Source organism: Lonchura striata, chromosome 26 (assembly GCF_050655825.1).
Source record: "Lonchura striata isolate lonStrDom1 chromosome 26, ASM5065582v1, whole genome shotgun sequence".
Classification (NCBI taxonomy): domain Eukaryota; kingdom Metazoa; phylum Chordata; class Aves; order Passeriformes; family Estrildidae; genus Lonchura; species Lonchura striata.
The window spans coordinates 9,088,352-9,104,558 of NC_140728.1; the positions used below are offsets into that span (position 1 = coordinate 9,088,352).

The 16,207-nt window shown below is 59.6% G+C and overlaps 1 protein-coding gene across 2 annotated transcripts in view; it reads left to right on the forward strand.

Annotated features, from left to right (window-relative positions):
- Positions 1-15,925, forward strand: part of NAV1 (neuron navigator 1) — a 72,454-nt gene extending 56,529 nt beyond the window's left edge. Inside the window, exons 7-32 of one of the 2 annotated variants that reach the window (XM_021527669.3) lie at positions 410-548; positions 760-1,057; positions 1,426-2,119; positions 2,222-2,677; positions 2,882-2,923; positions 3,079-3,227; positions 3,822-3,992; positions 4,495-4,547; positions 4,714-4,737; positions 4,827-4,904; positions 5,098-5,181; positions 5,310-5,421; positions 5,998-6,119; positions 7,910-8,106; positions 8,193-8,355; positions 8,492-8,666; positions 8,878-8,975; positions 9,101-9,196; positions 9,345-9,504; positions 9,603-9,838; positions 9,938-10,092; positions 10,286-10,357; positions 10,630-10,826; positions 11,320-11,438; positions 11,658-11,855; positions 12,391-15,925. In XM_021527669.3, the coding sequence (XP_021383344.2) occupies positions 410-548; positions 760-1,057; positions 1,426-2,119; positions 2,222-2,677; positions 2,882-2,923; positions 3,079-3,227; positions 3,822-3,992; positions 4,495-4,547; positions 4,714-4,737; positions 4,827-4,904; positions 5,098-5,181; positions 5,310-5,421; positions 5,998-6,119; positions 7,910-8,106; positions 8,193-8,355; positions 8,492-8,666; positions 8,878-8,975; positions 9,101-9,196; positions 9,345-9,504; positions 9,603-9,838; positions 9,938-10,092; positions 10,286-10,357; positions 10,630-10,826; positions 11,320-11,438; positions 11,658-11,855; positions 12,391-12,486 (4,384 nt within the window). In that variant the 3' untranslated portion in view covers positions 12,487-15,925. The remainder of the gene's footprint in view (positions 1-409; positions 549-759; positions 1,058-1,425; positions 2,120-2,221; positions 2,678-2,881; positions 2,924-3,078; positions 3,228-3,821; positions 3,993-4,494; positions 4,548-4,713; positions 4,738-4,826; positions 4,905-5,097; positions 5,182-5,309; positions 5,422-5,997; positions 6,120-7,909; positions 8,107-8,192; positions 8,356-8,491; positions 8,667-8,877; positions 8,976-9,100; positions 9,197-9,344; positions 9,505-9,602; positions 9,839-9,937; positions 10,093-10,285; positions 10,358-10,629; positions 10,827-11,319; positions 11,439-11,657; positions 11,856-12,390) is intronic. The other variant, XM_077789045.2, reaches the window with a different exon arrangement.
- Positions 15,926-16,207: the final 282 nt, after the last annotated feature.

Below are 16,207 nucleotides of genomic sequence, written 5' to 3' on the forward strand. Positions count from 1 at the left end.
GGGTTTCTGGTTTGTTTATTCCAGAAGTCCTGCCCTTTCTGACAATTCCATCCTGCCTCCAGGGTCAGAGCATGTTGCCAGGGTCTTGTTGTGATGCTGCTAGCCCTGTGGCATGGGTGCTGGCTTCCCTGAACTGCGGATGTCCCTCCATCCCCATCAAAGCTCCACAGAGCCTTACTGGGAGGGTCTCAGCAGGGTCCCAGCGGGGTCACTGAGGCTTATGTGCCACAGGAACATGAGCCAGTACCAGGCTGGGCTGGAGCCAGCCATGGGCCCTGCATGCCATGTCCCTGCCATGGCCACTACCAGGAGCTGGTTTTTGCCCCAGCAGCCCCTGGAATAGGGAGATCCTGTGGGTGGTGGGACCCTTTGGGCTGAGCAGGGCTGTGATGCTGTCTCTCCCTCACAGCTGGGATGAGAGCAGCTCCATCAGCAGTGGCCTCAGCGATGCCTCCGACAACCTCAGCTCAGAGGAGTTCAATGCCAGCTCCTCACTCAACTCCCTGCCCTCCACCCCCACCGCCTCACGCAGGAACTCGGCCATAGCGGTAGGTGCCAGTGACACCCGGACCCTTTCCAGCACCTATCCCAGCTTTCCTGCCACCACCTCGGTGGGAAAGAGGGCATGGAGGGTGCCAGTGTGAGGAAACAAGGATGGCACAGCCTGACTGCTGCGTCCTTCTCCCAACTGGCTGATGTTCTCTGGGGATGGGTTTGGGGTGGGTGCCAGGAGTGCCCCTGACTCTGCTCTGCCCCCAGCTGCGCACGGACTCGGAGAAACGCTCGCTGGCAGAGAGCGGCCTGAGCTGGTACGGTGAGGGTGACGAGAAGGTACCCAAGAAGCTGGACTACGACAGTAGCAGCCTCAAGATGGAGCATGGCTCCTCCAAGTGGCGGCGGGAGCCCTCGGAGGGTGGAGAGGAGGGGCCTAAGGGTGGTGAGCTGAAGAAGCCTGTCAGCTTGGGCACCCCGGGCTCCCTCAAGAAGGGCAAGACACCTCCAGTGGCTGTGACCTCCCCCATCACCCACATGGCCCAGAGCACCCTCAAAGTGGCAGGTAAAAACCAGTTTGGGCAGGGTCCAGCTCCTTTGACACAGAGAAGGTTGGGTGCTGTCTTTGTGTGCCTTCCCCAAGCATGTGGACCATGGGATGGCTTTGGCTGTGCTCAGACCCAGAGCTGAGTGTGGGCTGGAAGGGGAGGCAGGGTGGTGTTGCGGGCTGCAAGCAGGCTGGGGGTCTGTGCCTGCCCCATGGTCTCATGTCCACACACCAGGCTGGGGAACCGTTGAGTGCACCAAGAGTCTCGCATACCCTTCCTCAGTCACATCTCTGCATCTCTGGTGCCCGGGTCTTGTCTGGGCTCATTCACTTCCAAATGTCCCCAAAGCCCCCAGGGACACTAACCTGTCCTTTCTTGCCACCAGGTAAGCCAGAGACCAAAGTCACTGACAAGAGCAAGCTGTCAGTGAAGAACACAGGCCTGCAGCGCTCCTCCTCTGATGCCGGCCGTGACCGCACAGCTGATGCCAAGAAGCCGCCATCAGGGCTTGCACGCCCCTCATCCTCCAGCTCCTTTGGCTACAAGAAACCAGCTCCTGCCACTGGCACGGCCACTGTCATGCAGGCTGGGGGCTCGGCCACTCTTGGCAAGATCCAGAAGAGCTCTGGCATCCCTGTTAAGCCAGTCAGTGGGAGGAAAACAAGCCTCGACGTCTCCAATGCACCTGAGCCTGGATTCCTGGCACCAGGGGCTCGCTCCAACATCCAGTACCGCAGCCTGCCCCGGCCAGCCAAGTCCAGCTCCATGAGTGTGACCGGGGGCCGCAGCGCAGCCCGGCCGGTCAGCAGCAGCATTGACCCCAGCCTGCTGAGCACCAAGCAGGGCGGCATCTCAGTGTCGCGGCTCAAGGAGCCATCCAAGGTTGGCACTGGCCGTGGCACACCGGCCCCTGTGAACCAGACAGACCGGGAGAAGGAGAAGGCCAAAGCCAAGGCAGTGGCCCTTGACTCTGAGTGCAGCACCCTGAAGAGTGCCAGCTCACCTGAGAGCACCCCAAAAGCCCAGGCCAACCTCCCGCCAGCAGCCAAGGTGGCTGAGCTGCCCCCTACACCTCTCAGGTATGGTCCTTCCATCCCTGAGGGCAGCAGGTGCCTGGCACAGCTGTGCCCAGCACCAGTACCTGAGTCTCACCTGTTTCCTTACCCATTTTCCCTCTCCAGAGCAGCTGCCAAGACCTACGTGAAGCCTCCCTCACTGGCCAACTTAGACAAGGTCAACTCCAACAGCCTGGACTTGCCCTCCTCCAGCGAGCTGCACACCCCACACACTGCCAAGCTCCAGGACCTGCATCCAGCTGGCGGGCACCTTGCACCCTGCTTCAGCCCCAGCCCTGCCCCCATCCTCAACATCAACTCAGCAAGCTTCTCCCAGGGCCTGGAGCTCATGGGTGGCTTCAGTGTCCCCAAGGAGGGCAGGATGTACCCCAAGCTCTCCGGCCTTCACCGCAGCATGGAATCCCTGCAGATGCCCATGAGCTTGCCCAGTGCCTTTTCAGGGGGCAGCACTACCACCCCCGCCCCTGCTGCTGCACCTCCTGCCAGCGCAGAGGAGGAAGAGGAAGAAGAGGCAAGAGAGCTGGGCTGGAGTGGAAGCCCCCGGCTCACACATCTGGACAGGTATGGCTGGAAGGAGGTTGGTGGGCTGCTATGGCACCTTCATGGGCACACATTCCTCCCTGCTGTTCTGCCATGTCCTTTGCCTGCTTCAGAGTCTCTTCCTGCTACATTTCTAGGGAAAAGTTCCCTGTCCCTGCAGCTCAATCCCCATGGTTCCTTCCCTAGTCTGTGCAGGGATGTCACTGATCTTTCCTTCCCTTCCAGTGCCAACCGCGACAGGAACACGCTGCCCAAGAAGGGGTTGAGGTAAAAGAGCCAAAAACACTTTTGGGTGGTGCTGGGGTGGGAAGGGGAAGCTTTCCAGGGCAGTGCCCCTGAGCCAGGGAAGTTGGGCTGCAGTGCAGTGGGCAGGAGCTGGACAGTGCTGGTCGATCTTACCGTGCCTGTCTGCGGCTCCCCAGGTACCAGCTCCACTCCCAGGAGGAGGCCAAGGAGCGGCGCCACTCGCACGCAGTCAGCGGACTCCCCGAGTCGGACGAGCAGCAGGAGCTGCCCTCACCCCCTGCCCTCCCCATGGCGCTGGTCGGGAAGGGTCCGCTCACCAGCATTGGTCAGTGCCCTCCGCTGCCGGCCCTTTCCCTCCTGCTCCCTGTGCTCCCTGTGGGACGTGCTGATGCTCCCCTGGGCGTTGCTTGTCTCCTTGACACCACCAACACCAGCACCTGGTGCTTCGGGTGCTGGATGTTCATCACCTCTACTTCAGGGTGTCTCATCCACCTTTGGGCCTCAGGCCATAACTGCTCCTCTGGGGATGCCTGGCAGGGCAAAGGGTAAGCCCTGCCCTGATCTGACCAGGACCTGCATGTTCCTGGAGGGTTTGAGGGGTCCAGGCAGACAAGTTGGGGCAGCAGGCTCCACTCCTTCACCTGCAGGTGTTGGGCCATGGCATAGTGGTACCCACTTGTCCCTGGGGCAATGGATTTGTTTTTCAGCCCTGTGATTACCTTGGTGCTGGTGTCCAGGTCTTCTCAGCATCAGCCTGCCTTTTAACTTTCCCCAGCCCCTCCCTGCTTTGGGACCACAGTCCCTGCTTCCTCACTGCATCATAGCTCTCGTGGATCACTCCTAGTTCTGCTTCCCCATCCTGATGGCAGGTACCCACAACGTTATTCTGACCCTGCTTCCTCCCTGCTTTCTCTTTTAGTGAGCCCCACTGCCACCACAACCCCACGGATCACCCGCTCCAACAGCATCCCCACCCACGACTCCACCTTCGAGCTGTACAGCACCTCCCAGATGGGCAGCACCCTCTCCCTGGCCGACAAACCCAAGGGCATGATCCGCTCGGGCTCTTTCCGGGACCCCGTGGACGATGGTGAGAGTGTGCTGTGCTCCTGTCCAGGCAGAGGAGGCTGCAGAGGGTTGGTGGGGCTCCCTGCACCCTTGTCCCTTCCCACTGGTGCTGCCATGGCATTGTTGGATGGGTTGCTGTGTCCCATTCTTGGCATCAGAGCAGGGACAGCAACAGGGGTCAGTTGGACTCTGTGCTGGCATCAGCCCTGGGTCTGCCCTGACCCCCATGGGTACTCAGTGTCCTTGGGTTGCCCCCAGTGTGCTGTGACACTGGGGAGGAGGGGATCTAAGCAGACATGGAGGGCAGCAGAGCCCCCAGATTTCCCAGAGAGGAGGATGCAGGTGGAGGGCACACACTGAGAAATGGGCAGTGCTGAGCAGCTGCTGTCCCACCCTGCACCTCCCCCAGGCCACCTCAGAGCCCTCCACCCCTGAGAGCCCAGTCACCAGCTGTGCCCTGACCTGTAGTCCCTGGGTGCTGCTCTCCAGGGCACCCTGACACCTTGTCTTTTCCTGTGTTGCAGTTCATGGATCGGTGCTGTCCCTGGCCTCCAGCGCGTCCTCCACCTACTCCTCCGTAAGAGCCACCTCCGTGCTGCGCTGCTTTGTGCATGGCTGGGGGATCCGGGTGGGACTGGGGGGAGCTCTGTGCATGCCTCTGCCTGGTGCTGAGCCTGTCTGTGCCTCGCTGCCCCTCTGACTGCCTGCCTCTGTCTGTCTGTCCTCTGCTCTCACGCTGCCAGGCTGAGGAGAAGATGCAGTCTGAGGTGAGCCCACACCCTCTGCTCATGCCTGCCCCTGCCCCCAGTGAGGGCGAGTGCCTGGCCCCTCTCATCTCTCCCCTCTCTCCCCATAGCAAATCCGCAAGCTGCGCCGCGAGCTGGAGTCCTCGCAGGAGAAGGTGGCCACGCTGACGTCCCAGCTGTCTGCTAATGTGAGTCCTCATGGGAGTCCCTGTGGGGCACCCCACTCCACCCCTGCAGGGCATAGGGCTGGAGCTGCATGTGCCTATGGAAGCCCTAATTTCTCATTCAGCCTTTTGCATCCCACACCTAGAAGTGGGTGCTCATCTGTCCTTGGGTTTTTGCCCAGATATGGGGGCTCACCTGTTTCTCCACTTCTCCCAGGCCAACCTGGTGGCAGCCTTTGAGCAGAGCCTGGTGAGCATGACATCCCGCCTGCGGCACCTGGCTGAGACCGCTGAGGAGAAGGTGGGTGTATCGTGGTGCTCAGTGGGACTGCTGGGTGCTGGACTTGGGAGATTTGCCCCAAGGGCGCTCTTGGGGTGGGCTCTCCACCATTGGGATGCACTCCATGGCTCCCAACTCTGCTGCCCCAGGACACGGAGCTGCTGGACCTGCGAGAGACCATTGACTTCCTGAAGAAGAAGAACTCAGAGGCCCAGGCTGTGATCCAGGGTGCTCTAAATGGCACTGATGTCACCCCTAAAGGTAAGGCATGATGCTGCAGCCCTTCTTGAGCTGGGATGCTCCTGCTGGGACTGGCACAGGGCACACCCTCTTACGGGGGAGGTTCGTCTGGAGGTAGGGTGCCATGGACAGCAGATTTTCCCCATGATGCTTGAGCATCTGAAACCAGGAATGGATAGCCAGAGCTGTCACCATGAGAAGTCACAGTGCTGGCATGTAAGGGAATGGTTGTTTGTCAGTCTTGAGAGACCTCCTTGCCAGGCCCTTTGCCAACAGCCAGTGTTGCCTGTTGGTATTGATTTTGTTCCCATAAGTGCTATTTCTAGCCCCAAAACCCCAGTGTGAGTGCAAGGGGCTGTCATAGAGATGGCTTGGGACAACAGCAGGGTGATGTGTACCCTGGGTGTCTCTCTGGCAGTGCCCATTTGGTGTCCAAGGCCCATGTCATTGTTACAAGGTGGCTCCAAGAGCTCAGAAGGTGTTGGGTGGGAGGACAGATTGGGTGTGAGGGGACTGTAGGGTGCTCTGGCTTTGAGACAGCTGCAGGTAGCTGATCCCTTCTTTCCCAATCTCTCCTGCTTCTCTGGCGGACCCCAGAGCTGCGCATCAAGCGGCAGAACTCCTCTGACAGCATCTCCAGCCTCAACAGCATCACCAGCCACTCCAGCATCGGCAGCAGCAAGGACGCTGATGCCAAGAAGAAGAAGAAGAAGAGCTGGGTGGGTTGGATGGGGCACTGGCAGGAGAAATGGGGCTTGGGGAGCCACTGGCAGGGTTTGCTCAAGGTCAGCCCCCAAACCAGCTGCTCTCGGTCTGCCTCGGCTTTGGAGTGTTGGTGTCCCTTGTCCTCTGGGGACAACAGTGGTGAGGAGAGTGTAACTGCCATGGATTTGTGTCTTGGATTGTTGGCTGGGACTTCTCGAGCCCCTTCAGGAGTTTCCCAGCCCTGGCCTGCATGCCTGCTTCCTTGTGTATTCCCCCATGTCTCCCTCCTGCGCACGCAGGCTCTGACAGTGTGGAGGGCCGACACCTCGGCCAGGCAGCCCCTTCCCTGCACCAGGCAGCTCTGAGCTGGATGTGCAATTAAGTCTTGCTTTGTTTTGTTTCTCTTCCCCTATGCTGACCTCAACCCTTTTTTTCCAGGTGTATGAGGTAAGTCCAATCCACCTGTGCCCAGCCAGGGCCCTTGCTTCATTTCATGGGACGGTGCTCATACACTCCCCATCCCATCCATCCCACTGGCACTAACCCCAGCACAGGCCATCCTGGGTCCCCAGCCAGGCTGTGCCCGACTTAGCTACTTCCTTTGATGTTAAGGACAAATATGCACTCACAAGGAGGGGCTTGAGCTGCCACAGACAGCAGGAAAAGCACACATGGGACCTGCCCCATGGATGGCAACACTTCCCTTCCTGCCTAGGGAAGGCAGGCACTCTCCTCACTTCCTGTGTAACTGGATCTTTTGGGATCTTTTGAGACCTCAGTGCAGCCTTGCCGGTGTCACTGAAGACACTGGAGTGCACTGCCCATGTCTGCTTCTCCAGGGCTGCCTGATGTGGTCTCAGGTGGCTCTGTCCCTGCCAGCACCCACATAGGTCTCAGTGCTTCCCTTCTTCCATCATCATCAGAGCTGGATGCCTACTTTGTTTACACTGAAATGCAATGCTTTTGCTTTTGGGAACACCCTAGAGCAGTCTGCTGGTGCCTGTGGGGGTTGGGACAGATCCTGTGTGTTCTCCATTCCTTCTTTTTCCCACCTTCTGTTGGAACAGGCCCTGGCACTCCAGGGCACATGATGTTAGCCCATGGTGGCTATCGTGCTGCTCTCCTACCAGCTGGTGGGACCCAGTTTGGGTCTACTTTGGTCCCTATGCAGTGTCCATCCCCCCTCCCTGGACCCAGCCTGCTGCTCACCCACCACTGTTCTGTGTGTGCTGTGTGCATGCTGCATGCTCAGGTGAGACACCAGCATGCTCTGTGGAGGGCTGGCTGCCCCTCTGTGCTTCCAGCAGGATCCATGGGGCAGAGGGAGGTGTGGGGCAGGACCCTGGCTCTGCAGTGGCTAGAGCAAGGGACATCCCTGTAAATAAATGCCTCTTGCTGAAATGGCTGTGGTGGGGTGAATGTGGGGATTGGCCCTTCTTGAAGGACCAGGGTGCTGGTGCCATGCCTGAACAGCCTGGTGTAGGTGCTGGTGGGGAGCAGGTCTGGGAGACACCCTGACCAGGACGTGGGTCCCACTCTTTGGGGCTCTGGTGCCGTCCAGGCTGGGGTGAATGTTGCCCAAAGGGCTGTGCACCCCATCCATTCGCTGTGCCAGCAGAGCAGGGTCAGGCTGCAGCCTTCCCCAGCATGGTGGTGATGCTGCCTGTGTGGTGGGTGTGGTTGTACTGGTCCCAGCTCAGACTATCTGTGGGTCCTGGACAGACAGGGCAGGACCAGTCCAGATGTCTGCTTGTGAGGCTGTACTTCAGACTGTCTCTAACAAGAACTTTTCCTTTTCCTGTAGCTACGCAGCTCCTTCAATAAGGCCTTCAGCATCAAGAAGGGCCCCAAATCAGCCTCGTCCTACTCTGACATAGAGGAGATTGCCACACCAGACTCCTCAGCCCCCTCCTCCCCCAAGCTACAGCATGGCTCCACAGAGACTGCCTCACCCTCCATCAAGTCCTCCACATCCTCCTCCGTGGGCATTGACACGGCTGAGTACGTGGGGCCAGGGGGAGCCAGTGGCAGGGGCTGCAGGCTCCTGCCAGAGACACGTGTGAGACCTGGTCTCTCCCTTGGCCTAGGCTCTTCCAGGCCCACAGTGAGGGCGAGCCCGAGAAGAAGGAGGTGTCAGAGCTGCGGTCAGAGCTGTGGGAGAAGGAGATGAAGCTGACAGACATCCGCCTGGAGGCTCTAAACTCAGCCCACCAGCTGGAGCAGCTGCGGGAGACCATGCACAACATGCAGGTGAGGCCCCTGCCTGCAGCCTGGCTGCTCTCATACCAAAGTGCCCACAGTCCCTGCATTCTCAGCGCTGTGCTGCACCCCAGAGTGCTGCTGGCCTACAGCTCCTTACCCTGTGCCCTACCTTGTTCTGACCCAGCTGGAGGTGGATCTCCTGAAGGCCGAGAATGACCGTCTCAAGGTGGCCCCTGGGCCTTCAGCAGTGCTAGGTGCTGTTCCTGGCCATATCACCAGCACAGCAGCCTCCTCTTCACCACGGCGCTCCTTGGGTCTCACCCTTGGTCACGCCTTCAGCCCCAGCCCGGGGGATGCAGGTAGGGGTGGTAGAGCTGCTGGCAGATGGGGAAGGGCTGGGATAGGGAGAAGTGTGTGTGTGGGCAACATGCTGCTGCTCACCTGAGTGAGCAGGGGATCTGTTGTGCTGCTGGTGCCGCTGTCAGCCACAGCAGGATTTGTCTCTGGCTGGGCATGGCCGGGCCCGGTGGCTCAGCTCTGGCCAGCACAGCCTCACTGCTCCATCCCCAGACGTGTCCCCCATGGATGCTGTCAGTGCCGGCACCCAGAAGGATGAGCTGACGCTGCGGATTGTGGTGCGCATGCCGCCCCAGCACATCATCAAGGGGGTAAGTGTGGGCTCTCTGGGGAGCCTGACCTGTCACCGTGTCATGGCCCTGACAGAGGGGCAAAGGATGCCTCCTGGGGCTGGATGTGGTGCTGCAGCACTGCACACTTCTGCCTTGGCTCCTAGGACCTCAAGCAGCAAGAGTTTTTCTTGGGCTGGACCAAGGTGAGCGGGAAGGTTGACTGGAAGATGCTGGATGAGGCTGTCTGCCAGGTCTTCAAGGTAAGAGCAAAACACTCTTTAGAGAGCCATCCTTTGCCACTGCTCCACCAGGCCTGCTATTCCTTGGCCCGGGTCCTCCCCAAGCTCTCTTGGAGCCGCTTTCTGCCAGCCCTCAGGGGCACTGACAGCCCTGTCCTTCCCCACGTAGGATTACATCACTAAGATGGATCCTGCGTCCACGCTGGGGCTCAGCACCGAGTCCATCTATGGTTACAGCATCAGCCACATCAAGCGGGTGCTGGACACGGAGCCGCCGGAGCTGCCACTGTGCCGCCGGGGCCTGACCAGTGTTGTTGTGACACTCAAAGGTCAGTGTGGCAGAGGGGCTCCATGGCTGTGCCATGTCCCTGCTATCTCGGAGTCTTGCAGGGTGTGAGTGGGACCCTCAGCCCTCCCTTGCCCACAGGCTTGAAGGAGAAGTGTGTGGACAGCCTGGTGTTCGAAACACTCATCCCCAAGCCCATGATGCAGCACTACATCAGCCTCCTGCTGAAACACCGCCGCCTCATCCTCTCGGGGCCCAGTGGCACCGGCAAGACCTACCTGACCAACCGCCTGGCCGAGTACCTGGTGGAGCGCTCGGGTCGGGACGTCACCGAGGGCATCGTCAGCACCTTCAACATGCACCAGCAGTCCTGCAAGGTGAGGGCACACAGCAGTGTCCCTGTGGGCACTGGTGCCATGGTCCCCGTGGCTGTCATGCCATGGCCCCACACATGACACCTGACCTGTTTGTTCCAGGATCTTCAGCTGTACCTGTCCAACCTGGCCAACCAGATCGACCGGGAGACAGGCACGGCGGACGTGCCACTGGTGATCCTCCTGGATGACCTCAGCGAGGCAGGCTCCATCAGCGAGCTCGTCAACGGTGCACTCACCTGCAAGTACCACAAATGGTGAGAGCCTCTCTGCACCTCTGCACGCCTCCAGTGCAGCCCCACGGCACACACATGCTCCCTGCTGCTCTCACCGAGCTGGGCTGTGGGAATGAGGCTGCACATGTCTGCTGTGCCCAGATCAGCTCTGCCTTGGGCAGGGGTGACTCAGAGGCTTTTTCTCATGAATCTTGTCTCTCTGTCACTCACTCAGTCCGTATATCATTGGCACTACCAACCAGCCTGTGAAGATGACCCCAAACCATGGCCTCCATCTCAGCTTCAGGTAGGAGTTGTACATCCCTGGGGATCATCCTTGTGGGGTTGCAGGGGACAGAAGCCGTCTCTTGCACCTGGGTGTTTCTGTGGTCACATCCTGTGGCTGGGGACCCTGATAAGGAATGAGCCCCCAGGCCTGTCCCTGCCATCCCAGAAGAACCTGATATTCCCCAGCCTCAGGCAAATGCAGGGTGGGGATGCAAGGAGGACCTCAAGAGTGCTGGGGGGCAGGGTAGCTTGTGTGGAGACCCAGCCCTGACCACTGGAGTCCTCCCCCAGGATGCTGACCTTCTCCAACAACGTGGAGCCGGCCAATGGCTTCCTGGTGCGCTACCTGCGGCGGAAGCTGCTGGAGTCGGACACGGACATCAACGCCAACAAGGAGGAGCTGCTGCGGGTGCTGGACTGGGTGCCCAAGCTCTGGTACCATTTGCACACCTTTCTGGAAAAACACAGCACATCCGACTTCCTCATCGGTACGGCCTTGCCTCACCTTCCTCCTCTGCCCTGGGCTGCGAGGAGCTCTGGGGACTGGGAACAAGCCCTCCCAGAGGAGCTCAGGGGGTGATGTGTTCCCTGTGTCTCGCAGTCCCACAAACCACAGCTGGTGGGTGATGCACACAAGCAATGCTCTTCCCTGGGCGGTCTTTGTTCCTTTGGGAGCTGTCACTTAGGAGTGTCATCCGAGGCTGCCAGTCCTCCCAGCACTCTTCCTTGGGCATGGAGGAGCTGCGTTTTTCCGGGTGGATCCCCCATGCCTCACCAGGCTTTTGGAGGATAGATTGAATTTGACAGCCCCCTTCCTTGCCTAGAAGATGCTGTCTGTCTGCTGTGCAGATGGTGCCTAGTCACTGTTCCCAAGGGCCCCCTTCCAGCCAGGTGTGCCCACCTCAGTGCTGTGAGCCTTGGACCCAGTGACTGGAGGAGGGGCACCCAGCTCCCATTTCTACTGTCTGCCTTCCCCCACAGGTCCCTGCTTCTTTCTGTCCTGTCCTATTGGAATTGAGGATTTCCGGACCTGGTTCATCGACCTGTGGAACAACTCCATCATCCCTTACCTGCAGGAGGGAGCAAAAGATGGGCTCAAGGTAGCCAGTGCTGCTGGCCGATGAGAACACAAACCAGTGTGGGGACACACTGACACAGCCATCATGGGTCGGGGGGAGAGGGGAGGCACTGGGATTATGGGTATAGGTGACATCTCTGTAAATCCCTGTACCCTGTGACTGTCCTGGGGGGCTCAGGGTGCCACATTGCTGGCTCTGGCATGTACTGAGGGGGTGGCTGCCACTTGATCTGTGCCACAGGTCCATGGGCAGAAGGCAGCCTGGGAGGACCCCGTGGAGTGGGTGCGGGACACCCTGCCCTGGCCATCAGCGCAGCAGGACCAGTCCAAGCTGTACCACCTGCCCCCGCCCACCATCGGGCCCCAGAGCACCGTGTCCCCCCCTGAGGAGCGCACGGCGAAGGACACCACGCCCAGCTCCCTGGACTCCGACCCACTGGTACGCTGGCCAGCAGGAGGGGCTGGGAGGAGCTGGTGGCAGAGCAGGGCGGGGCTTCACTTTCCCAGTTAATTGTCCGTGTAAAAAGACTGATTTGGGGATGCAGAAACACTTGGTGCTCTGGGAGAAACAGTGGGTACAGGGTGGTGACACTGGCAGGTGGGCTGCACACCAGGATGCATAGTGACATGCCAGTGAAAGGGCACTTGACACCCCACGAGGCGTCATGTCCACATGCAGAGCCACAGACAGGCACACGTGCTCCTGCATGTCCTAATGTGTCACCTGGAGAGGCTGCTGGCTCCACAGGTGACGCCAGCTGATGCTGCTTTGGCACAGAGTCTTGAGCATTCCAGCTGTGCCCGAGGCTGGATCCTGGCACAAGGGAGGGATTTTGCAGCATCTCTGGGATCTGCTTTGTCCTCTTTGTCCCAGCATGGCTGATTTGGGAGGGCAGGAAGGGCCAAGTGGCCTCCCCAGTCACCTGCAGGCCTCCTGTCCCCCTTGGGCTCCTGCCATGCTCCTGTCCCCACAGATGGCCATGCTGCTGAAGCTCCAGGAAGCTGCCAACTACATTGAGTCTCCAGACCGTGAGACCATGGTGGATCCTGACCTGCAGTCGACTCTGTGAGGCCCAGATGTGCCAGCCCAGGTGGAGGGGAGCTGCTGCTGGGCTGCTCTCCTTTTCATTTGGCATCCAGGAGCGTGGGGCTGGCGTGCAAGCGGAGAGAAGAGCAGGGCTCTGGGTTGCCCCAGTGGAGCCTGGGGAAACTCGGCTCATCTGTGGAAGAGCACGAGTTACCATCTCTCTTCCCAACCATGGGGGTAGGAGAGTCCTGGTTTCTCTCTTGGTTTTTTCTGTCTCTATTGCAAACTCCTGGGTTTTGGGACCAAGGCGACCGCTGAGGCTGAGCCCCCTGTCCCGGGGGCTGCAGGAAGGCCCCTGTGTGGGGCAGGGACCCCACAGGAGCCACCTGGGCCGCAGCTGGGAGCACAGGAGGAGCTGGGGCTGCAGGATGAGTGCATGGGCATGAGGGGCTCTGGCTCCCTCTGCGCCCGCTGGGCAAAGCCACAAGAGCCTCCACTGTGGAGCTCCCACCCTGTGCCAGCCGAGGGGAGCATGGCTCTCCCTGCTCTCTGCATTCCCTGTTCTACCTGCACGGCAGTTGCTGTGACCAGGACAGCCCAAAAATCCTGCTTTTCTTACTTTATTTTGTTTCCCCCTTCCCCTTTTCCTTTGGCCAAGTCCAGACTTTGCTGTGGTCCCTTCTTTTTGTTCTGGTACTTTGCTCTCCTGGCCTGGAGCCTGTGGCCTGGTGCCTACTGCTTCCCTGGCAGCAGTGTCCTTCCCCTTAGGTTTCTTTTGCAGCTGTTGGTTTCACCACTCAAACCACCCCTGTCACAAAACTGGTGCTCTCTGGACGATCTCCAGTCCCTGAACCCACCCCCTGGGGCCGCACAGGTTGGCTGAGGTGGGACTTGGGAGGCCAGTGTGGAGGCAGGTGGCAGCAGCAGGCTCCCAGAGCAGCCCCTCACATGGCAACTCCCTCCTCCTCCAAGGCATAGAGCATTGGGATGGTGTCTCCCACCAGGCTGGGATGCCACCCTCCCTGAGGTACTGGGGCATGGGGAGGCTGCTGCTGCTGCCCCATCCCTGGGCAGCTGGATGCCATCCCTGTCCCCTTGGTGGAGGGGGGCCCAACCAACTTGTCATCCCCTTGGTGCTGCCAGGCCTGGGGCTGTGGGTCAATGAGCTGGGGTTGCTCCCATGCTGCCTGCTCCCCCTGGCCCTGTGCCTTCCTGCAGCCTGGCAGGATCTGTGTTGGTGCTCTGGGGGGACCTGGGGCTGCCATGTGTCCTCCTGGCCTTATCCCACATTGTCAAAAGGCCAGACTCCACGGAGAGGGTTGGCCCCGGTGCTGCTGTGGTGCCTTAATCTCTGGCCGTGTGGGAAGGGGGCACGAGGGGCTTGGGGCAATGCTGTCACAGCCTGCCCCAGCTCTAGTGTCCTCCGTCCCCAAAGCCAGCTTGGCTGGGATGGAATGAAGGTGCTGGGACTGCTGCCTGCAGCACCCTTGCTGGCCATGGCTGCGGGGTGTCCTGCAGGTCTGCACTCCCATCCTGTGCCCACCTGGGCTCTGGGGGCCCCTTCCTCCCTGCTGCCCTCCAGCTCAGCCCCCACATTCTTCTGGGGCCCTGGAGAGATGTGAGGAGAGGCGACCCCAGGGCCAGATCAACTGAGCCCACCCTGTCCCCAAACTGCCAGGCTGGGGACTGGGCAGCCTCAGCCCCCTGTGCTGCAGCTGGTGTGGCCCTCAGGGATGCCTCACACCCCTCTGGAGCGGGCATCTCCCGCAGTGCCCTCGGAGGCTGCCGCCAGCTCTGCCCTCGGTGCTCTTGGCCGGTGTGTCCTGCCTCGCCGCTCCATGGTGCTCACTCCTCCCACTTCCCCGTCTGTCCGACAGCCTCCTGCTGCCGCCGGGGCCAGCCAGCCCGGCCCCTTCCCACGGGGATCTCCGGGATCTCTTCCCCATGCTGGCTTGGGCGTTAGGGCTTTGTGTTCGCCTTCTCTTCTGTCGAGGACTCGCTGTACATAGATCTGTCGTGGAACGCCCTGTGTGGGTTGGGGGGCCGGCCCTGCGCCTTGTCCCTGATTTTGGGTTTTTTTTGTATTCTGTGATGACTGTGCTGTGCTGACTTCTTTTCTGATTGTACGAGACTCCGGCCCAGCAGCCACTCGAGGTCTGCAATGGGGACGCAGCTGTTCCCTCCAGCCCCTCGCACCCTCCTTGGGACTCTGGTGCCCAGGGTGGGAAGGGACTGATGCACCTCTGGGGGCTGCCCTGTGCCCAGGTGCCCTGAGGAGTCCCATGGGAGGAGGGGCAGCCTTGCCTGAGCTTTCTTTTTCTGACTCCTCCAAGGAGCCACCCGAACCTGGACCAAACTGTAGCCGTCCCCTACTGCTGAGCATCCCCTGGCCTGTGTCCTGCAGGTTTGCCCCGTCCCTCCCCAGATCAGGGCTGCCCCTCATCCCATCACCTCGGCCCTGGCAGCTGGAGGTCAGTGGACAGTGGGGCTGTGATCCAGGAGGAATCTCAGGGGGAAGGAGAAGGGCAATGCCAGCTGCTGGGCCCTGGGTTTGGCTGGTGGGGGGTTTGGCTGGGGTTACCTGGCTGGAGGGCCCAGATCCTGATGGATTCCTCCTGGCTTACACTAAGCACCTCATGTCCCCAAGGCTGGCAGCTGTCTGGGGGCCAACCCCTGGCTATGGGCTGAGCCCCTCTGTCCCCAGGGAAAGGGTCCAAGAATTGCTCTAACTCATCCTCTTGCCACCTCCAAAGGTGCCTGTTGTCCCCAAAGGTGCCCACCACCCCACGAGGGTTTCTGCCACCTCCAGAGGTGCCAGTTGCCCCCAGAGGTGCCCATGGTCCCTGGGAGTCCCTCTGAGGGGCTGGAGGTGGGTGATGCCAGTGCCTCACCCTCCTGCCCCCTCGAGCTGCTGCTGCCTGGTGGCCTGAACCTTAAAATTTTAGCTTTTTTCTAATAAACAAACAACCTTTTTTTAATTAAATAAAAGATGAAATGGACAAATTCCTGTTCTAGATTATCTGTGTAATTGACTGGGCTTTGTGTTTCTTAACTGCATGGTATTCCTGCTGAGGGGTTTTTTAGCACTTTTTAAATTTCTCTTTAAGATTTTGGTCCAGATTTCTACTCACGCCTGTCTGTTTTTGCTTTTTCCTTGTACCCTCCACGTTTGTAAACTTGCTCCATTTTATACCTGATGTTGAGACCCAGCCCCACGTTGTATATAGCTGCGGGAACAATCATAGGGAACAAACAAACACCATCTGGACTCTTTCCACGATTAGTTGTTTTTACTTCAAAGAAATTTTAAAGGAAGCATAAAAGGAAGCCAGGAAAAGGCTTGAGGATATTCTGAAAAGACAGAAACAAATCCAGCCCTGCACCAAGTCAGCTCCTGCTGCCCACACTGCCCGCACCAACTGGCATGTCTCTTCTCAGTCGTCTGTCTAACACCATTGGATTCAATAAAGTGATCTCCTGTACTGTCGGCTCCTGGTCCTGTGTCTGTGGCTCTGTCCCTGTGTGGCAGAGGGGAGGGCAGTTGTACACATCATAGAATCGTGGTGGTTTGGCTTGGAAGGGACCTTAAGGCTCATCTCAGTGGAAGGGACACTTTGCACTATCCCAGGTTGCTCCAAGTCCCTGGCCTTGAGCATTTCCAGGCATGGAGTGGCCACAGCTTCTCTGGGCAGCCTGAGCCAGGGCCTCGCTTCCCTCAGAGCCAAGATTTCCTTCCCAATATCCCATCTAACCATGCCCTCAGG